The sequence below is a fragment of the Megalobrama amblycephala genome, linkage group LG9, assembly GCF_018812025.1.
Source record: "Megalobrama amblycephala isolate DHTTF-2021 linkage group LG9, ASM1881202v1, whole genome shotgun sequence".
Taxonomy (NCBI): domain Eukaryota; kingdom Metazoa; phylum Chordata; class Actinopteri; order Cypriniformes; family Xenocyprididae; genus Megalobrama; species Megalobrama amblycephala.
The window spans coordinates 30,616,199-30,627,288 of record NC_063052.1 but is presented as its reverse complement, the minus strand read 5'-3'; the positions used below and the strand labels follow the sequence as shown (position 1 = coordinate 30,627,288).

Below are 11,090 nucleotides of genomic sequence, written 5' to 3'. Positions count from 1 at the left end.
GGAACCGTCGATTCCAATAATAAACCTTTATATTTAAAATTTGTATGAGAAACAATAATGATACTTAAAGTCCCCCTGTAGTCAATAATTGTACCCCTTAAAACTCAACATTTCTTCATGCCTTAAAATAGCTTGATCTATGAATATGCTAATTAACCCCACGTCCATTCCTCTCAGACGAGATCCACTCGGTCAACTTACTGAGGTAAACGCTGCACAATGGCATCACTTTTTACATCGTCGGACATATGATGACGGTAATTAATATGATTGGCCTTTTTCTTGACTACATTATCAAACAGCTGCTAATAATGTGTTGCTATGTTACACAAACCATGTTCACATTCAAGAGTCAGACAGCTGCCTTCTAAAAATCAGTATCCTTAGAAACGCTTTGAACATCTCAGAACGTCAGTGGAGAAAGGCATATAGTTCATCATAACATCGTAATATACATCATACACCCGCTATATTGCTAAAATTACCCGATTTTTACATCAACAGAAAAATATGATAACCTGGCTTCTCTTGAGACTGCTTCTGAGCGGTCATAAGCCCGCCGGCACATTGGTTACAAGTTTGTGATATAAGAAACACCAGCGTTTTTGACTTTAGATCACTGCAGTTTTAAAGAGAAAATACTCAGCAATGGTGTTGACTTATGAATTTGCACATGGTCTGTCTTAAAGCATATTAAAAACACCACATAGACATATAAACAACATTAAAAACTTGATTTTCACCACAGGGAGACTTTAAAAGACTTCTCATTGAAGTTTTCTGAGCAGTGAGAGTGTGTTCTCTGTTAGAGAGGTGTGATGTCGTCTATTTCTCTGTTCTGAGGTGTGTGTGTGTGTGTGTGTGTGTGTGTGTAGGGTGGGGGTTTCTCCGGGCCCCTCTTTTTTCCGTTTCCTTGGTCACCCTGATGGACGCACACACACACTTTTGCTATGGCGGCCTCAGAGACGTGCAGCACTGTGCCTGAGTCTCCTGAACCAGAGCCCTGCGACCGACCACAACTGGACCAGGACCAGGACCAAAACCAGAACAAGAAGGAGGAGGAGGATGAGGACGAGGACGATGAAGGATCTGAACTTCAGAACCAGGAACCTTCAGATCCGGAGTGTGTGGAGGAGAGATTCCGGATCGACCGGAAGAAGCTGGAGCTCATGCTGTACGGTGTGTGTTTGATCAATGTCATAGTTTTCTGTAGAAGCTTCATTAATCTGTGTGATTTTTCTATGCAAACCCGTTTCGAAACCAATCTGTTATGATTCCCAGCAAAATGTCCTTCGGTGTGTGTGAGATTTAGATGGATGTGGCCCGTCCGCAAACATTTGTGTGGTGGTTCTGGTGTGATGAACAGGTTTAATGGTCTGTTATCATGAGCTGTCCAGGAAGATTCTGGAGTTGAGTCGAGTTAACGGTCTGCGATTCATCAACATGAGCTCAGGTTGACATTCAAATCCCTCAGAGATGAAGAGCGAGAAACAGATTGAGCTTGTCAGAGGAGAGAGCGGTGGAAGCGTGGATGTGTTTGTGTTGATCTGGTGTAGATGCTCTTCCTTGTTTCTGTGTGGTGTTCAAAAGTCCTGCTCTCTCGTCTCTTCTGGTCTGTAGATATGGCTCGGGTTCCTCCCTCATCGTGTGTCTGTTGGGTTTTTTTCAGCTGTTTTCTGGTCTAGCAGGGGAAAAGCAACAGCATAATAATCTCCTCAACAACACACATGATTTGAGGAATCATTCATGACTGGAGCACAAAAGCTGCACTTACACACTCAGCTTTAATCCTGGTTCTTGCTGTAATCTGTTCTGTGTTTGTGCTGGAGTAGCTGCTCATTGTGTCTTTAGTTGGGAGTGTTTGCTTCTTTCACAGGAGCTGAATTAGTTTTGCGTCAGCATCGGTTGCTCTAACATAACTTTGCTGTTTGACGCCGTTTCTCAGAAGCGACTTTGGGGTCTTTTTCTTTTGCGTACACACACACACACACACACTGGTTGTTCAGTCATTCTTGGTTGCAGAGCTGTGTAACCCATGGCGATGAGGAGTGGCGAATGAAAGGAGGGATGTTCAGCCTAACCCTGTAAATGTCAGTCTGGGGCAAATGAGTTTAACTTTACTACCCCTTCACACACACACACACACACACACACACACACACAGTAACATCTATCTATCTATCTATCTATCTATCTATCTATCTATCTATCTATCTATCTATCTATCTATCTATCTATCTATCTATCTATCGTTCTATCGCTCTGTCTATCTATCTATCTATCTATATATATATTGATCTTTCATTCTATCTATCTATCTATCTATCTATCTATCTATCTATCTATCTAGCTATCTATCTATCTATCTATCTATCTATCTATCTATCTATCTATCTATCTATCATTCTGTCTATCTATCTATCTATCTATCTATCTATCTATCTATCTATCTATCTATCTATCTATCGTTGTATTGTTCTGTCTATCTGTCTATCTATATATATATTGATCTTTCGTTCTATCTATCTATCTCTATCTATCATTCTATCGTTCTATCTATCTATCTATCTATCTATCTATCTATATATATATATATATATATATATATATATATATATATATATGATTTTTCGTTCTATCTATCTATCTCTATCTTTCTATATTGTTCTTTCATTCTATCTATCTATCTCTATTTATCTATCTATCGGTAACACTTTACTTGAAGGGGTGTGCATAAGACTGACATGACACCTTCATAATCTTGACATGACACGTGTCATGAATATGAAGGAGGTTTTATGAATGTTTATGGCAACTGTCATTAAATGTCATTCGCTCAATTATGTCATTTTTAATGCAAAGATGACATTGTTTGAGATGTCTGAGTTATGACAACTTGACATAAACCAACACATCATAACCTGTCAGTGTCTTTGTCATGACAACTTGACATTAGCAAAACATCATAACCTGTCATAAACATGACATAGCAGATTAATTATCAAACTTAAAAAAACTAATTAGCTTTATGGGTTAACATTACATTACATTATTTTGGTAACATTTCAATATAGGGAACACATATATAAACGATTAACTATGACTTTTCCCTCAATAAACTCTTAATTTACTGCTTATTATAGTTAATTGTTAAGTTTAGGTATTGGGTAGGATTGAGAATGTAGAATAAGATCATGCAGAATAAGGCATTAACATGTGCTTTATAAGTACTAATAAATAGCCAATATTTTAGCCATATGAATGCTAATAGTAATAAGCAACTAGTTGAAAGACCCTAAAATAAAGTGTTACCATTATTTTATAACAGTGTCATCTTCTTTACGAAATTTGAAATTGTCTATTATCTGACCTTCTGTTGGAGGAAACTTAAAAAAACCAAAAAAAACGAAAAAAAAAAACATGAAATGAAAAATAGTCATGACGCTGTTATAAAATTATTTGTCAGAGTATTGTCACTTAATGACATTTTAATGACAAGTTCAATTTGTACCACTGTGCTTGAGCTCAAGATACATATTTATGACACTATTATAATGGCCTCATGTCAAAACCAACTACATGACAGTTTAATGTAATGTTAACCGATAAAGCTAAATGATGTCAAGTTGTCATGACAAAGACACTGACAGGTTATGATGTGTTGGTTTATGTCAAGTTGTCATAACTCGGACATCTCAAACAATGTCATCTTTGCATTAAAAATGACATAATTGAGTGAATGACATTTAATGACAGTTGTCATAAACATTCATAAAACCTCCTTCATATTCATGACACGTGTCATGTCATGATTATGAAGGTGTCATGTCAGTCTTATGCACACCCCTTCAAGTAAAGTGTTACCTATCTATCTATCTATCTATCTATCTATCTATCTATCTATCTATCTATCTATCTATCTATCTATCTATCTATCTATCTATCTATCTATCTATCTATCTATCTATCTCATTCTGTCTATCGTTCTGTCTATCTATCTATCTATCTATCTATCTCATTCTGTCTATCGTTCTGTCTATCGTTCTGTCTATCTATCTATCTATATATATTGTTCTATCTATTTATCAATCTATCTGTCTCGTTCTGTCTACCCTTCTGTCTATCTATCTCTCTCTCTCTCTATTTATATATATTGTTCTAACTATCTATCTATCTATCTCATTCTGTCTATCGTTCTGTCTATCGTTCTGTCTACCGTTCTGTCTGTCTATCTATCTATCTATCTATCTATCTATCTATCTATCTATCTATCTGTTTGTCTGTCTATCGTTTTATGGTTGTATCTATCTATCTATTGTTCTATTGTTCTGTCTATCTATCTATCTATCTATCTATATATCTTTCATTCTATCTATCTGTCTATCTCGTTCTTTCTATCTATCTGTCTCATTCTGTCTATCGTTCTGTCTATCATTCTGTCTATCGTTCTGTCTATCCATCTCTATCTATATATATTGTTCTATCTATCTATCTATCTATCTGTTTGTCTGTCTATCGTTTTATGGTTCTATCTATCTGTCTATCTATCGTTCTATCGATCTATTTATCTATTGATCTTTCGTTCTATCTATCTGTCTATCTCGTTCTGTCTATCTATCTATATCTGTCTATCTATCTATCTATTGTTCTATCTATCTATCTATCTATCTATCTGTCTGTCTGTCTGTCTGTCTGTCTATCTATCTATCGTTCTGTCTATCTATCTATTGTTCTATCGATCGTTCTGTCTAAAGCATATATAGTATTATACAGGCAGCCTATATATTGTCTACATATAGTTTAGAAATAGTCAATATAAATGTGTGAACAGCATGCCAAATATGCATTATAAATGTAATATTTAAATTCTGTTGATTATTTAAATTTTGTTTGGTATGTAATTTAAATATCTTTGATAAAATATGTCATATCACCCTGTCTTTAGCTCCTGCAGAAGGTTCTGGACTGTCAGGCGAGGAGTTCTTCGAGAAGGTAAGAGTTCAAATATAATACATCTAATTTGAACTTGTCTTTAATCGGAGCCTGATATGAACCACATTCTCATTTTCATATCTAACTGTTTATGTGAAGAACCTCACAATAAATTGAGTTCTTTAGTGTGTCTGTAACCTACATGAATCCTGTCAAAGCAGCTGCCATCTGAAGGCATCAAACAGACGTGTATGTTTTAGTATGAAGATCACATGGTGCTGCAGTGCAGTTTGCTGAAAGGAAAAAGTTACTCAAGTGATTTTGTCCCAAACACACACAACAGATTTAGGTGTTATGAAGGCAAAACAAGAAGCTTTGAGATGCTAATGAGCCATTGTCTCTGTTGAATGGAGGATCTGAAGATGCAAATTGAATGTCTTTTGAACGCTGAGTTTCTCTTCCTCACACGCTCATTGTTTCAGGTGATGAGAGAAACACACACGCAGGTGAAATGGCCGTCCAAGCTGAAGATCGGTGCAAAATCAAAGAAAGGTGAGTGATGTTGCAATTTTCTCATCATTTACTGACCCTCATGTTGTTTCAAACACATTAACAGACGTTTAGCTAAATGTCTGAGCTGCTGTTTTACATACAATGACCCAAAAGTTCAAAAGCACCATAAAAGTATCATAAAAGTGCACTCAAAGTTGTAAATAGAACAATGATTATTGTTTTACAAGAAAATACCTTTCAATTTCAGTTTTTCTACTTTTCATGTTTCATTCAGTGTGTTACTTGCCATTTTTTTGCAATTATTTGTGAAATTTACTAGAAGTGTCTGAGTGAAAGTTTCAAAGTAAATCCTTCACTCATTTTTGTTTTAGCGTCAGTATGACACATGCACTATAAGTGTTTGGTTACATGCAATTACATTTGCCATCACTGACTTCTGACCTGGTGCAACGCATCTTCATGCATTACGGGTGAATATGCAGATGAGATTTAAAATAGAAGCATGTGGGGAGTAAATAGCTATGTTTCCATCCACCTATTTTTATGTGCATTTTGGGATATTGGTCAAATTGGACTGGATGGAAATGGCAAGATGTGCATGAATTCTAAAAGATGCACATAAAAAATTTATGTGCTCAATTGAGGCAGATAAATTTTTTTTATCGATTAAAAAGACATGCGTATAAACTATGATGGAAACACATTTACTGAATAAATCCCTCGATGCGCAACAAAAAACTCACTTGACTTTGCCTCAACAGTGGATGTGTTTGAATAACAGTGGACCAGTTTCATTTGACTGCATCTGTAAATGTTGGTTTGATCTTTCTAAAATGCCTGAGCCATAGTCTGTTACCAGAATGATCTGCTTTAATTCTCTCACAAAAGCGTCTCACATGATTGCGTTCCCAAACTGCCATTTGTCCAGGAAGTGATGAATTTGTTCTCTTGAACACATGAGATGGAAAGGCTTCTCTATTCGTGAATGTTTTATGCAATATTCCAATTTGTGCACAAGTTAAATTTGCAACTTTGGATGGAAACAATAGTGAGTGATGACAGAATTTATATTTTTGGGTGAACTATCCTTTTACAGTTTTTCTCAGTCACTTTGGTACATTTCTCGAATCATCCGTATAATTTGCAAAACTGTCTGTTCATTTCTCAAAATTATTCGTACAAACAGCACAACATATTGGATTACCTGTAAAATACTGGAACTTGCTCAAAATCCTTAGTCCATCTCTCAAAAGCAAGTATTTATGTCAATGAACATATCAGTACCATCAGAATGACACGTCCTTGTGTCATTGTTCTCGAACATGATAGTCAAAATGCTTAGCCATGTTGTCAATATAACAGTGATGAATATTTCAGATGTAGTCTAAACTATGGCTATGGTTTTTATGACAATGAACAAATTACTGTAAAATGTCCTTGTGATAAATAAAAAAGGCAAGACTATATATACATACACTGTATATATGTATTCATGTGTGATATAGTATGTGTCGGTATAACGTTCATTTAGCCTGCTATACTGTAAGTGTAAAGCAAGTGTAATATGCATCTGTAAGTGTAAAAATGCCACTGTAATATTAAGATTATAGCATGCACATTACAGTTTTTCTCAGTCGCTTTGATACATTTCTCGGATCAGAATTGAAATTCTCAAAACCTGTTCAGTCTTCACATCATTGTGTCACTTGTGCACATCAAAAAAGCAGTTTCTCATTCTTTTGAACAAATTGCAAATGCTTTAGTACATTCAGGCAATTGATTATGTACAACTGTCTGCTATTTCCTACATTATCAATTGCTAATGTCATGTTGCTCAAAATGTGTTATATGGTTCTCTGGTGAATAATCGCACCCCTCAAAACATCTAGTCATTAGTTCATCACACAAGTCATTAAATGCAAAATGGTTGACCTAGTTATCATAATGTCAAGTATATCATCTATACATTTCTATTAGACTTTTTTAAACGTGTCCTGAATTGATGAATTTTCTGAATTTCACTAATGTATTCAGTGGAATGTAAAGCATTAAATCAACCAATGACACAACCAGTTCTCTAAAGCAGCTCAAAGATGCATGTCATGAATCTTCAACTGGAAAGCATATATAGACAGAGCACAACACAAGAGTTTCAATTTCTGATAATGGAAGAACAGGGTCAACAGCTGGGAAGAAGACGAAGAGTAAGGATGTGGGGTAGAAGGTAGGGAGGCAAAACAGAGGAAGAGGTAGATAAGGCAAAGGGCGTAGGCACGTTTCTGGTGAAATGAGGCCCCACTATTGTGAACTATGGTTTCAATCATGACCATACAATGGCTTATGCGGGTCTAAATGTGCAGCCGAACGTTTGGAGAAAAACCTTTTCCTCAATCATTCAAGCGTTTATATAACAGGTATGTATTTCAGCAATGTGCACTGCACACTAATGTGCATGCTATAATCTTAATATTACAGTGGCATTTTTACACTTACAGATGCATATTACACTTGCTTTACACTTACAGTATAGTAGGCTAAATGAACGTTATACCGACACATACTATATCACACATGAATACATATATACAGTGTATGTATATATAGTCTTGTCTTTTTTATTTATCACAAGGACATTTTACAGTAATTTGTTCACTTTCATAAAAACCACAGCCATAGTTTAGACTACATCTGAAATATTCATCACTGTTATATTGACAACATGGCTAAGCATTTTGACTATCATGTTCGAGAACAATGACACAAGGACGTGTCATTCTGATGGCACTGATATGTTCATTGACATAAATATTTGCTTTTGAGAGATGAACTAAGGATTTTGAGCAAGTTCCAGTATTTTGCAATATGTTTTGCTGTTTGTACGAATTATTTCGAGAAACGAACAGACAGTTTTGCAAATTGTAAGGATGATTCGAGAAATGTACCAAAGTGACTGAGAAAAACTGTAGTATGCAGTGCACATTGCTGAAATACATACCTGTTATGTCTACGAAATGCTTGAATGATTGAGAAAAGGTTTTTCTCCAAACGTTCGGCTGCACATTTAGAAATGAAACTCTTGTGTTGTGCTCTGTCTATATATGCTTTCCAGTTGAAGATTCATGACATGCATCTTTGAGCTGCTTTAGAGAACTGGTTGTGTCATTGGTTGATCTAATGCAGGGGTCGGCAACCCAATATGTTCAAAGAGCCATATTGGACCAAAAAAACAAAAAACAAATCTGTCTGGAGCCGCAAAAAATTAAAAGCCTTATATAAGCCTTATATGAAGGCAACACAGGCTGTAAGTGTATATTAGCTATATTAGCCTACTATCAAAATGACTAAGTAGGCTACAAATACATAATGAGGTATTCCCGAGGTACATATTTAAAAACTTCTGAAAGCTACAGAAAAAAGAAGCAAATGGATCGGTGCAATTCACAGAAACAGCTGGACTCCAGCAGAGAAACATGGATTTGCAGTTATCATTTTGTGTCAAATTGTTGGATTTTGAGGTAAAATCATTCCATATATATTGTATTGTTATATATTATGTTGACAAATCATCTATTAAATATTTTCCATCTTATATTCTTTATAATTGTGCGTTTTAAAATAAACACTGACAAAAACTATACTATAAAACTATATGTTTTAGGGATGGACAATATGACGATATATATAACATTGATATAACGTTAAGTAATTACGCGGATTTAAACCTAAGTAACCTATATTGTAGTTATATAAAATATTCACAGGCAGATTTGCTTTATGTATTTCCTCGGCGTCAAATCAGGCACATATAAATGTCAGGAAACACGACTCCTGGCTACATGTCAATATCCGTGGATTAGGTTTATTTGACAAGTTGTAAGAAACACTTTCGAGTCCAACCTTTAGTATAATTCGTTTGTTTTTACTCGCGTTTTCGCAGTTTCCCCTATTAAATCCAGTCACGCAGCAGGTTCTTTTGCCAATCAGTCCAGCTGAGGGAGCGCGCTTTCGGCGGGAAAGTGACGTCGATGGCTATGACGCAAATCTTCGTTGACAGAAATGTTGAAATTTAATATTTATTATACACATTTTTACAGCATTGAAAAACGTTAAGAATGTTTGTGTCATGTTTGTCCTCCTACAGAAACCATATGAAAACAAAAAATATATATTTCTTCCATTTTAATACATTTTTGAAAAAGCTCCAGGGAGCCACTAGGGGGGCGCTAATGAGCCGCGGGTTGCCGACCTCCGATCTAATGCTTTACATTCCACTGAATACATTAGTGAAATTCAGAAAATTCATCAATTCAGGGCACATTTACAAAAGTCTAATAGAAATGTATAGATGATATACTTGACATTATGATAACTAGGTCAACCATTTTGCATTTAATGACTTGCGTGATGAACTAATGACTAGATGTTTTGAGGGGTGCGATTATTCACCAGAGAACCATATAACACATTTTGAGCAACATGACATTAGCAATTGATAATGTAGGAAACAGCAGACAGTTGTACATAATCAATTGCCTGAATGTACTAACGCATTTGCAATTCATTCAAAAGAATGAGAAACTGCTTTTTTGATGTGCACAAGTGACACAATGATGTGAAGACTGAACAGGTAGTTTTGAGATTCTGATCCGAGAAATGTACCAAAGCGACTGAGAAAATCTAAAGCAAATGTGTACTTACATTTAATTTACGTTCTTAGTAAATGTCTGTGTAATAACATGCACCGATGAATCATGCACAATACGGTCAAAGGAAAAAGAAACTTTCTCCACTTGTTAAATGATTTTTCTTTACTGCTGACAGAAATCAAAGCTACTTTTTATGATCCAGTCAAAATGATCCCCCACATTTTCTTGCTCTGAATAGTTTCTTTGTTGCATTAGAAGGAAAATACATTGTGATGATTTCTGTGTTTCTAGATCCTCATGTTAAAGTGGAGGGGAAAAGAGCAAATGTTCTGGAGGCCAAACGGATGATTTTGGAGCTTCTTGAGACTAAGGTGAGAATTTACCTCCTTTCATTTCTCCTAAAGTGATAGTTCACCCAAAAATTAAAATTCTGTCGTCATCATCTGTCAAGTTGTTCCAAACCTGTATGAATTTCTTTCTTCTGCTGAACACAAAGGAAGATATTTTGAAAAATGTCAGTAATCAAACAGTTGATGGGCCTCTCTGGCTTCCATAGTCATTTTTTTTTAATACTATGGAAGTCAAGGGGGTCCATTAACTGTTTGGTTAATATCTTTTGTGTTCAGCAGAAGAATGAAATTTATACAGGTTTGAATATATCATTACAATATTTTCATTTTTGGGTGAATTATCCCTTCTGTGTTTATCTGTCCTGTGGAGACTCACACCAACCCACCTGTGCTCAGGTGAATAAGGTCACGCTGAAGATGGACGTCACGCACACAGAGCACTCTCATGTGATCGGTAAAGGGGGCGGGAACATTAAGAAGGTCATGGAGGACACTTCCTGCCACATTCACTTCCCTGATTCCAACCGGAACAACGGAACAGGAGAAAAGAGCAACCAGGTACTTAGATGTGAAACCACAGAATTTCTTCTCATCATCGTTGCATACTGGTCGAAACATACTACATACTACATTTTTCACATACCTGCAG

General features: G+C 35.8%; 1 protein-coding gene across 4 annotated transcripts in view; it reads left to right on the top strand.

Annotated features, from left to right (window-relative positions):
- The first annotated feature begins 436 nt into the window (after positions 1-436).
- Positions 437-11,090, top strand: part of bicc2 (bicaudal C homolog 2) — a 31,643-nt gene continuing 20,989 nt past the window's right edge. Inside the window, exons 1-5 of one of the 4 annotated variants that reach the window (XM_048202735.1) lie at positions 437-1,179; positions 4,946-4,992; positions 5,415-5,484; positions 10,383-10,462; positions 10,838-10,999. In XM_048202735.1, the coding sequence (XP_048058692.1) occupies positions 951-1,179; positions 4,946-4,992; positions 5,415-5,484; positions 10,383-10,462; positions 10,838-10,999 (588 nt within the window). In that variant the 5' untranslated portion in view covers positions 437-950. Of the gene's footprint in view, positions 1,180-4,945; positions 4,993-5,414; positions 5,485-9,682; positions 10,073-10,382; positions 10,463-10,837; positions 11,000-11,090 lie in introns of those variants that run through there. The other 3 variants (XM_048202737.1, XM_048202736.1, XM_048202738.1) reach the window with 3 other exon arrangements.